General features: G+C 56.5%; 1 protein-coding gene across 2 annotated transcripts in view; it reads left to right on the forward strand.

Moving 5' to 3' along the window:
- RBM19 (RNA binding motif protein 19) overlaps positions 1–12,377 on the forward strand; it is a 72,923-nt gene that overhangs the window by 47,984 nt on the left and 12,562 nt on the right. For both annotated transcript variants that reach the window (XM_062009859.1, XM_062009858.1), the window contains exon 23: positions 3,106–3,226. In XM_062009859.1, coding sequence (XP_061865843.1) covers positions 3,106–3,226 — 121 coding nt within the window. The remainder of the gene's footprint in view (positions 1–3,105; positions 3,227–12,377) is intronic.

Raw genomic sequence — 12,377 nt, forward strand, 5'->3', positions numbered from 1 at the left:
ATTCCCTTTCTGTTCCAGCCTCTCCCTCTCTCTGCTTCTCCCTGCTCTGGTTGCCTCTGCCCAAGCTGGACTTGGGGCTGGCAACCAAATCCAGCCACAATGAGCCATGACATTGAGCTTGAACCAAACTCTGCAGAGTTCTCCTCAGGAGAGCTGAGAAATGCCATTTTGAAGCTTGCTCCCATCCTGTTCTCCAGGGAGAGAAGGTTGTAGGGGTTTCATGCCAGCCCTGAAGCATTTGGAAAGCCAAAGAGACCTGCAAGGGGGTTGGCCAGGGCTCCTCAGCCCTTGGTGTTACCTGGCAGTGGGGGGATTACCAAATGCAGCAGCTTTCATTAAATCCTTTCTCAGCATTTAGGGATCCTCAGCTGTGTGTGCTGGAGGATCAGAGTCACAGGGGTTGGAAGGGACCTTTAGAGATCATCCAGTCCAACCCCTCTGCTAAAGCAGCTCCACCTAGATCAGGTCCCACAGGATCCCCTGTCAGTAAAGGGGATGATGCAAAGCTGTGGCAATCAGAGGTCACCACACCTCTCTTCATCCCCAGTTCAGATGCAACTCAACAAACCCCTGGCCAGTCAATGCTTTGGTCTTCAAAGGAGGTGTCTGAGAAGGCAGTGGAGGAGCTGCACCCTGAGAATAGCTCTTGCCTCCAGCCCCACATCCTTTGCAAGCTGGCCTGCTTGTCCCCAGCTCAGGTTTCCCATGTCATTAAAACAGACTTCTATTTCCCTACTTACCTTTTCCTTTGGAATAGCAGCAGTGGGCAGTTTCTTCCTCTCCCTGGAAGGTTTCCAGCAGGGTGGGTGGATGGGGATGACATTTCTCCCCTTCATCCCTTTGTCTTTTAAATTATCAGTGATTTACCTCTGGAAAAAGCCTTCATTCAGAGCAGTGAAGAGCCATGTTTTCTTTTACAGCTCCTTTCCAAAGGAAAGGACACTGTTGTGTGAGTGTTGTGTGTGATGCCTCAGTGTGTGAGGCATCTCTTCTGCAGCCTCAGCTCAAGAGCCCATCTAGAAGATGGGACTGTGAGGAGCTGATGTCCCAGCACACTCCTTCCCCTGTGGGCTGGAGCAGTGGTGGGCTGAAGGGGCTTTTGTTTCATGTGGGGTGCAAAACAGCTCCTTTGGGGATCAGAGGATGAGAACCCACCAATACCACATATCTCACCATGATCATGGATGTTTGGCACAGTCTTCCCTTCCCTAGAGGGGCTGGAGCATGTCCAGGGATGAGCAACAAAGCTGGGGAAGGGGCTGGAGCACAAGGGTGCTGGGGAAGGGCTGAGGGAATGGGGGTATTGAGCCTGGAGGAGGCTGAGGGGAGCCAGGAGCACTCTGACACTCCCTGACAGGAGGCTGCAGTGAGCTGGGGATTGGTCTCTGCTCCCCAGTAACGAATGACAGAGGGATGGCCTCAGGTTGCCCCAGGGGAGGTTGAGGTTGGAGCTGAGGCAGAACTGTTGCCCTGAGAGGGGTGTCAGCCCCTGTGCCAGGCTGCCCAGGGAGTGCCCAGCCCTGGAGGGATCCCAAAGCCCTGGAGCTGATGTGCTGAGGGCTGTGGGTCTGTGCTGGGCTGGGCAGGGGGATGGGAGGGCTGGGACTCTGTCACCTCAAAAAGGGCTTTGCCAACCCAACTGATTCCATGAGCTGCTGTGGAGTGCAGTGAGGTTGCTGGGCCATGTGCTGCCTTCCACCCTTCCTCTTTCTCATGCTGTGGGAAGTGAGATATTAAAAAGTATCACTTTAGGAATGAGAGCCATGGGTGTGAGCTGCAGTTGTTTGCCAGGCTCTGGAAATGGCTCTTTGTGCCAAAGACATCACAAACTCCCTACTACCCCCTCCCCCTGTGTGTTTATTTAAGCCAACACATTGCTCTGCTAATTGGATAGCATTCCAAGTGAAAATAGGCCTTTAAAAACAACAGCAGTGGCAAGGAAAAGCAGCTGGAGCTGCAGAAGCACCAGCCAGGCTTGCCAGCCTTCAGAGGGGAATGCTGCCCCCAGCAAGGGGCTGCCCTGGGGAAGGGGGGATCCCAGCCCTGCTGGGGAGCAGCTGGAGCTGCTGCTCCTCCTTTCTCCTTGTCTGTGATGAATGAGAGCTCTCAAAGGGAGTCAGAGAGAAAAAGAAGGTTCCTGAGCACCAGTCACTAGAAATGGGGAGGGCTTTGTGCTTTCATAACCCATTGGCTGAGGAGCAGTTGTGGGCAGCCAAAGCCTCTTGCAGGAAGAGCCTTTCCAGCCACAGATGTGACATTTGGGGACAACTGCAATGGTTGCAAATTGCTGTTGAGGAAAGGTCTCAGAGGAGAGGTTCTGGGCTTCTCCAGGGCAACTTTGGTGCTGTTTTGGGGGCCTCCAGACAGGAGGAGGTGTCCTGTTAGACAGTGGGATGTGTTTCTGTGGTTCTCCCACATCCAGAGATGTGAGTTGGCAGTTTATAACCTGACTTAATCCCAGCCTCAGCAGGGGGAGGGGTTTAAAAAGGCATTTAGGGCTCCTTTCCTTTGCCCCTCTGCCCAGCCCTGTATCACATTGCTCTGAAGCACTTTGTGGGCCCCTGGGGATGAAAACATTTGCCCAGCACGTTTGTGTCTTTGCATTATGAGCCTAATCCTGCTCAGCCTTGAATTTCCTGGTTAGTCTGGGAAATAAAGACAACATCAGCCTTCCTTGGATCAGCTTGGCAGTTTCCTAAATGCCCCTGCTTTCCTCCAGAGGTTGCCCACAAGCCTAGAAAGCCAACTGAGCTGCTGTGCTGGCCCACCTCGTGCTGCCCCAAGCCTCCACAGCCTTGCCAGGCTGTAGCTTTCCCAGCCCAGGGGTGATCCAAGGCTGTAGCCATGTGCTGTGCTGGATTTTCAAGCTTGCTCCTTGGAGAGCAGCAGCAGGCTGCAGGAACAGCAATGGCAGCTCTGCTGCAGGTACACAGAGGATAAGTAACAGAGTGACAGGCACTGATGGAGATGAATCCTGTCCCCCTGCTCAAAGCAGGATCTTCTCTGGTGGCTTTTTAGCTTGAGGGCAGAGGGAGGGGCAGCTTTGCTTTTCCTCATGTGAACCTGTTGTTATTTTATCCCTTGTCTTTGCTGTTGATTCTGCAGAAAGCATTCAATGCCCTGTGCCACAGCACACACCTGTACGGCCGGAGGCTGGTCCTGGAGTGGGCAGACACAGAGGAGACAGTGGAGGCCCTGAGAAGGAAAACAGCAGATCATTTCCATGGTAATGTAACAGCATCTTTCTGACCTCTCTACCCAGCTCTGGCTGCCACCAGTCTGGCTGGCACACACTGCCAGGCTGTGCCAGCCCTTGCCCCGCTGCTGCCAGCTTGCTGGAGCTGGCAGGTGGATGCTGGAGCCTGAGGATGCAAAGGGAAAGGGAAGCAGGAGCTGGCAGGTGGATGCTGGAGCCTGAGGTTGCAAAGGGAAAGGGAAGCAGGAGCTGGCAGGTGGATGCTGGAGCCTGAGGTTGCAAAGGGAAAGGGAAGCAGGAGCTGGCAGGTGGATGCTGAGCCTGAGGATGCAAAGGGAAAGGGAAGCAGGAGCTGGCAGGTGGATGCTGAGCCTGAGGATGCAAAGGGAAAGGGAAGCAGGAGCTGGCAGGTGGATGCTGAGCCTGAGGATGCAAAGGGAAAGGGAAGCAGGAGCTGGCAGGTGGATGCTGAGCCTGAGGTTGCAAAGGGAAAGGGAAGCAGGAGCTGGCAGGTGGATGCCAGAGCCTGAGGATGCAAAGGGAAAGGGAAGCAGGAGGTATCCAGGCCAGGCTTTGTCTGCCAGCTCTGTGTGCTTGTGAGCCAGTTAACTCTCCATGTGCTGGCACTGCTGAGGCACCTCCATACCAGCTGCAATGCTTTTGCTCTGTTCACCAGCACCCCAGGGTGCTCTGTGGTTGGGGACAGGCTCTGTGTTCATGGATTAAAAGGGACAAATGCTTTGGCCATGGGTTGAAATGCTGAGAGGGCTGTTTTGGATCAGGTTCCTGAGAATGACAGCTCCACAGATAACAGCACTGCAGGCTCCTATTGACAGCCATTGACAGGCACAAATGCATTGCTTGGCAAATATTTATGTAGGAAGGGCTCCCCTGGGCTGGAGGGCTAAGCTGGAGATCAATGCTCCTCCTCCATCCCCTCCCCTCTCCACCATGCACATGCCCATGGCTCAGGGGGTTGGCAGAAGCAGTTTTAGGGCTGCACATCTCGATCCCTGGTGATGGGAGAGCAGCAAAACCTCCCTGCTTTAGTGAGCCTGGCTCCAGCAGGACCTGGGCTCCTGGGGATGGAACAGTGTGCACAGTGCTGGTGATTCCTGGCTGGGGAATCTGCAGGCTGCTGGTGGAAGGGCTGAGGGTGGGTTTGATCAGAGAGATGTGAAGAGAAGTACTGGGAACCATGGGCTGAGCTCCAATGTGATGCCAGAAAGGAGGAGGATGGCAGTGTCTGGGTGTTGGTGGTAGCCTGGGTGTAGAGCTGTGCTGCTGAGGCAGCAGGGAGGACAGAACCCAGCCATTGTGCTCCTTCACAGTAACATGAGTCTCTCCCCAGGTGGAGAGGGCAGCATGTGTGGTGTTTCACATACCCTGTTGTGTATCCAGGGTCTTCTTTCTCCCTTTCTTACTCTGCCTAGTCTAGAGGGTAAAGCCAGCCTAGGCATGCTGGTAGCTGTGGACTTGCAGCAGATGCTGGCTGCTGCCTGTGAGCTCTGTCACCTCCCTGGTTTCTGTCTGTGTTTCCTCCAGACTGCTTTTCCATGGCCATCCTCATCCAGGTGGGGATTCTGGGAGGGTGTTTTTGACATGCCAGGAGGGATGCAGCCTTGGAGCCACAGCAGCTCCAGGGGCTGGGCTGAAAAACAGGAGCAAGGCTCTCACTGCCCATCCTGAGGGACTGAAGATGTGATGGAAGGGGAGAGAAATGACATCCCATGACTTCAGCTCTGGCTGGTGCACGAGTGTCACTAATCCTGTGGCAGAAGGGATCTGCCAGAAGCAGATCTCTGTGACAAAGCCCCTCTGGAGCACACCAGTGGGCACTGGGAGCTGGCTGCTGCCTGGGACTAGGGCTCAGCCTCTCTGCACTGCACTGCCAGGCTGGAGTGTCACAGGGGGGCTTTGGGAAGTGCCCTCTCCTGGTTTCAAGGCAGATTTGCCATGGGATGATGCCCAGTCACCCCAAGGAGGGGAGGGAGCTGTGCCCTGTCCCTTTTGCTCTGTGTGTGTGCAGAAGTGATGGTGACAGCAATAAAGAGGCATAAACTGCAGCCACCCCTCTGCCTTCAGCCCCTGTGGGGATGCTCCCTCGTGTTTCCTCCTCAGTGTAGCTGCAGGCTGGTTTTCTCACATGGAGCCAGAGTGTAGAGGATTTGCTGCCCTGCCTCCAGTCTTCCCACAGGCTGCAGCAGTCAGGCCCATGGAGTCCCTTATCTTCAGGTAGGAAGAGACCAAGCTGGGAATGGGAGAGAACAGATCATTTTGAGTCTTCAAGGCTCAGGAAGGAGAGTCAAGACTGAGGTCTGTGGTGTCTGCAGCTTCTTTTTTGCCACCCAAAGCCAGTGCTGCTGCTGTCCTCATGCTGCTCCCTCAGCCAGCACGTCTGAGCAGCAGGACATGGAGGCAGATGCCTTCAAAAGACAATGTGGTGGATGAGGAGATCTTGTCCCACCATCCAGCCTCAGCTTATTCCTCTTTTCCCTTAAATTTCTTTGCAGGGTTGTGTTGCTGTCCCATGGGAGGGTCTTTTTCTGTCTCTGGAAGGGTGACCTGTGGCCTCTGCTGCTCCTGGCCCTTGGCCTGGTTACACCACAGACATAAAAGCAAGCAGGGAGCATGCCAAAGGCTTGGCACATGCCAGAGGGCAGGACAAAGGTCTGAGACTGCCCATCTGGTGTTGCTGTCAGGCATGTTTGAAAAGCTCCTTCTTTTTCATCTTCAGTTTCCTCCTTTCCACACAGTTGGTGGTTTGCTGAGGGCACAGCAGTGGTGCTTCCATGGTCAGCACGTGGTGGATCTGTGTAGGGGAGAGGCTGCAGAGTGCTCACAGAGGGGGAGAGGCTGCCATACAGCCTGGGGGGTTGTTATCACCCAAACTCAGTGGGGACAATGTGGTGACCTGCACTCCTCAGGCTCTGATGGTGAGTTGGACTTGAGCCATGAGCTCATCCTGCTCCATCTCACTGCCATCAACAGCAGATTTCTGCATCTCCAGCTTTGGAAGAGCCACCTTGATCTTTCAAGCTGATGCCTTGAGTGGCAGCAGCCAGAACCCCTCAGCCAGCAGCTCCAGTGTCAGCCCCTTTGTCTCTATCTTAGCAAACACTTTGTGAAGTGTGGACCTGGGCTGTGAGAGACACATCCAGCCACTGACTGCTCTGCTGCAATTATGCACCTTGTTTCTTAGACACCATTGAGAGAGATTTGGCTTCCAGTTGCAAGGTGTCCCTCTGCTGTTATTTGTGAGGTTAAGGAGAGGTCTGGGCTCCTCACTCCTCTCTCCCTGCAGGTGTTTGCTGTGGCAATCAAAGCACTTCTGAGCCATCTCTTCAATAGGGCTAATAGAGGCAATAAAGGGAATAGGCTGCCTTCCCATTTCCTATCACTGTCAGATCCTTCCTTATGGTCTGTTCTGAGTCTTTGTAACGTTCCAGGGGAAAGTGAGGACCCCAGAAGTGGTCACTGGCTGCCAGGGATGGTTTCAGTAGTGCTGTCAGTGAAGCCACAGCCCAGATGTGATGGCTGGGACTGCAGAGCTGTGCTGTGCTGCCTCTGAGCACAGGCTGGAAAGAGGTTGAAGTCTTTTTGCTCATTTCTGAGTTCACCTGCTCTCCAGCCTGAGGCAGCAGAGGCTTCTTTTAGGAAGAACTTTATCCCTGACAGGGTTACCAGCCCCTGTGCCAGGCTGCCCAGGGAGCTGAGTGCCCAGCCCTGGAGGGATCCCAAAGCTGTGGAGCTGAGGTGCTGAGGGCCAGGGGTCAGTGCTGGGCTGGGCAGGGGGAGGGGAGGGCTGGGATCCAGCTGAAAGGGCTTTTCCAAGCAAAATCATTCCATGATGCCCAAGTAGCAAGGACCATGGCATGGGGCACATCAGCACTGCCTTTACTTCCCAAATGTCCATCCACTTAGACCCCTTAGTGAGGTGGAGGTTGGTCTCTTGTCCCTCTCTTGAGGCAGGAAAGGGCCTCAAGTTACCCCAGGGGAGGTTGAGGTTGGAGCTGAGGCAGAACTGTTTCCCTGAGAGGGTTGTCAGCCCCTGTGCCAGGCTGCCCAGGGAGTGCCCAGCCCTGGAGGGATCCCAAAGCTGAGGTGCTGAGGGCCAGGGGTCAGTGCTGGGCTGGGCAGGGTGAGGGGAGGGCTGGGATCCAGCTGAAAGGGCTTTTCCAACCCAAATGATTCTGTGATTCTATGATGAGGAAAACAACCCACTGTTTTCTCTGAGTTTCAATTGCTGCCCACTGTGTGTTGTTAATCTGTGGGACCTGCTGCTGCTGGGTGGCTGGAGAGCCCCAGAGCTTGGCCAGCCAGGGGAAGGATCTAATGGTGCTGTGCATAAAGACACTTACCTACTGTGCCATGGTAAGGAGCCAAGGAGAGGCTGGCCAGCAGTTGGCCTTGGGGCTCTGATGTGGAGCAAGGTCTTGGCACTCAGGAGCTCAGAGCAGCAAGGGATGCACAAGCCCTGCCAGCAGCAACATCCCAGCCCTCATGAGGGGAGGGAGATCCTCCCTTGGCAAACACAACGTGGCCACTTTGAGAAGCTGCAGTGAGAACATTTTGGCTCCCCTGGGAGAGAGATGAGGGGATGCCAAGGCCATGCAGGGGCAGCTCTGGGTCACATAAATCTAATGCATGTGCTAGTGCACTGAATGTGGGGAGAGGGCCCTGGGGGTCGTTGTGGGCTGGACTGGAACTCAGTTTGCCCACACACAGTCCCACCTCAGAGCTTGGCAATCCCTGCTCTTGTCCCTCACTCAGCAGGAGCAGGATGCTCAGGTGTGCAGGTCACCCTTTAGCACAGAGCCTTAACTTGTGCCTGACTACACCAAGGGGTCTGTTCCTCCTGCTTACCTTGTCTGGAGGGGTTTATCCTAAAGGGATCTGCTCTTTTGTTCTTTCTATGTTTGGCATCAGTTGCATAAAGTCAAAAGGTCCCTTTCAGCATCTTCCTCTCACTGGGAGAAAAGGGGGAAGGTGTGCTTTAAGCAGACTTAAGGTTTGTTCTAAGCAAGTCTGGGGTAGCATCACATCTCCTACATCCCCATCATCACCTAAGTCAGCCCATGACAGCTCTGTGAACAGCTCAAGCCCCCTTCCCTTCCCTCCCCTGCCCAGCACGGGGCAGCATGGCCAGTGCAGCCTGGCTGGGGGAAGGTTTGCCTCAGCTCTCCTGGGAGCTGGCAGGCCGTGCAGGGAAGGTACTTGCTCCCAATCCAGCTAAATCATTATTGACTTGTGTTCTCTGTGCTCCACAAACATCTCAGGCAGCCATCAGCAGCAGGGCTGAGCTACCCTGCCAGGCCTAAGCTGGGAAACCAGCTGTGCTGGGCCCTTTGTTCCTGCTCTTTCCCATGGAGCAGAGAATTAAACTGACAGATGGGGGATTTTGCACGAGCTGCAGGAAGGGGAAGGAATGGTTTGGGGGCTGCTGGGGTTTGGGGGTTGTAGAGGAAGGGTTGGAGAAGAGGAGGCTGAGGGGAGATGTGAGCACTCACTATAACCACCTGAAAGGAGGCTGGAGTGAGGTGAGGGTCGGTCTCTGCTCCCTCTCTTGAGGCAGGGAAGGGCCTCAGGTTGCCCCAGGGGAGGTTGAGGTTGGAGCTGAGGCAGAACTGTTGCCCTGAGAGGGGTGTCAGCCCCTGTGCCAGGCTGCCCAGGGAGTGCCCAGCCCTGGAGGGACCCCAAAGCCGTGGGGCTGAGGTGCTGAGGGCCAAGGTTCAGTGCTGGGCTGGGCTGGGACTGCAGCAGCTTTTGGTTGGCTTTTCCAACCCAAATGATTCCCTGACTCTGTGATGAGGTGGGAAGAGGGGAGGTGGAGGCTGTGAGGCAGATGACTGAGAGAGATGTGTGAGGAGAGGGGTCTGGCTGGTGTTTTAGCTGTGAGAGCATTTCCAGCAAGGTCCCAGCTCCCAGCAGAGGGCTGTAGGTGGGTGTGAACAGCACAACCCTGGCTGTGTGCAGTTGAGGGCTTGCAGGAGAAGCTATGCTGCACACTGCACCCCATCCCTGTGCCTTCCCAGCACTCTGGGAAGAATCCCCATCCCCATCCCCATCCCCATCCCCATCCCCATCCTCATCCCCATTCCCATCCTCATCCTCATTCCCATTCCCATCCTCATCCCCATCCCCATCCCCATCCCCATCCTCATCCCCATTCCCATCCTCATCCCCATCCCCATCCCCATCCCCATCCCCATCCCCATCCCCATCCCCATCCCCATCCCCATCCTCATCCCCATCCCCATCGCTATCCCCATCCCCATCCCCATCCCCATCCCCATCCCCATTCCCATCCCCATCCCCATCCCCATCCCCATCCTCATCCCCATCCCCATCCCCATCCCCATCCCCATCCCCATCCCCTTCCCCATCCCCTTCCCCTTCCCCTTCCCCTTCCCCATCCTCATCCTCATCCCCATCCCCATCCCCATCCTCATCCCCATCCCCATTCCCATCCCCATCCCCATCCCCATCCCCATCCTCATCCCCATCCCCATCCCCATCCCCATCCCCTTCCCCATCCCCTTCCCCTTCCCCTTCCCCTTCCCCATCCTCATCCTCATCCCCATCCCCATCCTCATCCTCATCCCCATCCCCATCCCCATCCCCATCCCCATCCCCATCCCCATCCTCATCCCCATTCCCATCCTCATCCCCATCTCCATCCCCATTCCCATCCCCATCCCCATCCCCATCCCCATCCCCATCCCCATCCCCTTCCCCTTCCCCTTCCCCATGCTCATCCCCATCCCCATCCCCATCCCCATCCCCTTCCCCTTCCCCTTCCCCTTCCCCATCCCCATCCCCATCCCCTTCCCCATCCTCATCCCCATCCCCATCCCCATTCCCATCCCCATCCCCATCCCCATCCCCATCCCCTTCCCCATCCCCATCCCCATCCTCATCCCCATCCCCTTCCCCATCCCCATCCCCATCCCCATCCTCATCCCCATCCCCATCCCCATCCCCATCCCCATCCCCATCCCCATCCCCATCCCCACCACCTTGCCAGTTTGCCCCTCCTTTGCCCTCCTTTTACCCCTCAGCTGTGTTCCAGCCCCAGGGAGGGGAGGGCTCAGGACCTTAAAGGGCTTTCCCAACCCAAAGGATTCTCTGATTCTGCAGCCCCTGTGGGGAAGCATCACTCTGCCAGCAGCAGCTGCCTTCACCCTGCAGCTTCCAGCTCAAGGGAGCAGCAGCCCAGGCAGTTTCTTTGAAAAGCCCAAACCTCTCCTGCATGTTTGCTGCCACATCTCACTCAGGAAGACAACTTCAGGTGTGCTCCCTGCCTCTGTGAGCAGCCAAGCAAAGCTGGGGGAGCTGCTGGGGAGAAGGGGATGGTTGCCAATGCCAGTGGGCACACAGAAAGGCTTCAGGACCCAGAGCTCCTGCTGGGAGCTGGCAGCTGGGCTGGGAAGCAGCAAGCTCCTCCTGCAACCCTGGCAGAGGGCTGGGGAACAGCACTGATTGTGCTGGCTGCAAAGGGACAGGCTTGCTTGGCCCTCCAGTGCTCCCCAGAGTCCCACTCCATGGGACAACACTTGGAAGACTTTACAAAGGCAAGGTGGGACTGAAGGGATAAGAAGAGCTAGACAATTCCTCATCAGGATCAGTGCAATGGTGAGGAGGAGAAACCAGGCAGAGCTGGGCAGAGGGAAGGGGGACATGCTGTAAGCTCCCAGAGCAAGGATGCTCCCTGCCTGCCCATGCCAAGCCCCCTGCCTCCTCCCTGGCTCAGGGAGAAAAACCACACAAGAGTTCTCCAAAGGTTGGGGGTCACTTTGGGCAATCAAAAGGGATGTGGGAGCAGTGGGAAGCCTGTCTCAGCACACACACACCACTCTCTCTCTGTGAGCAACCAAGCAAAGCTGGGGGAGCTGCTGGGGAGAAGGGGATGGGGGAAGAATCCCCCTTCCCCATCCCCATCCCAGACTGCTCCTCCTTTTACCCCTCAGCTGTGTTCCACCCCCTCTGTTCTCTCCTTCACCTCCCAGCCTTTGCAGTTGCCTTTGCACTCCTTTTTCCCTGATGGTTGTTTTGTTCCTCTCCCTTTTTTCTGAGAGCCTCTGTAACTAATGCAAACACATGCTGGAGCTGGGGAGTGAAAGGCTCAGGATTAGCGTGGCATCCGCAACCCTGCCACGTTCTAATCCCGTGGTAATCCCCCTCCTGCCCACCCCCACAGCTCTGCCTATTGTTTAAACAACCAAATGGGCTGGGTACTGGGCAAACCTTAACCAGCTTGGAGCAGCAGAATGGAAGGGGAACCCATTCCCTTCTCCACCCTCCTGGGGTTTGAGGGGGTTTCCCCTCCCTTTTCCTCCCGGTGAGGTGATGGGGGGATGTTGCTGGGGCTGAGCTGCTGAACCTGGAGCATAAGGGAGGGGCTCTTGGCCTTGCCAGTCCCTTGCCCAGGCCAAGGCAGGTTCACTGGGTGCCATGCACTGTGTAGGGATGCTCCTCAGACACCCAGCCCCTTGCCCAGCCCTCCTGGGTGCACTGCAGGGCATAGTGATGCTCCTTAGACACCCAGCCGCTTGCCCATGCCAAGGTGGGTGCCCTGGGTGCCATGCACTGTGTAGGGATGCTCCTTAGACACCCAGCCCCTTACCCATGCCAAGGCAGGTGCACTGCACTGTGTAGGGATGCTCCTTAGACACCCAGCCCCTTGCCCATGCCAAGGCAGGTCCCCTGGGTGCCCTGCACTGTGTAGGGATGCTCCCTTGGCACCCAGCCCCTTGCCCAGGCCAAGGCAGGTCCCCTGGGTGCACTGCACTGTGTAGGGATGCTCCTCAGACACCCAGCCCCTTGCCCAGCCCTCCTGGGTGCACTGCAGGGCATAGTGATGCTCCTTAGACATCCAGCCCCTTGCCCATGCCAAGGTGGGTGCCCTGGGTGCCATGCACTGTGTAGGATGCTCCTTAGACACCCAGCCCCTTGCCCATGCCAAGGCAGGACCCTGGGTGCCCTGCACTGTGTAGGGATGCTCCCTTGGCACCCAGCCCCTTGCCCAGGCCAAGGCAGGTCCCCTGGGTGCACTGCACTGTGTAGGGATGCTCCTCAGACACCCAGCCCCTTGCCCAGCCCTCCTGGGTGCACTGCAGGGCATAGTGATGCTCCTTTGATATCCAGCCTCTTGTCCATGCCAAGGCAGGTGCCCTGGGTA

This window comes from Colius striatus, chromosome 17 (genome assembly GCF_028858725.1).
Source record: "Colius striatus isolate bColStr4 chromosome 17, bColStr4.1.hap1, whole genome shotgun sequence".
Taxonomy (NCBI): domain Eukaryota; kingdom Metazoa; phylum Chordata; class Aves; order Coliiformes; family Coliidae; genus Colius; species Colius striatus.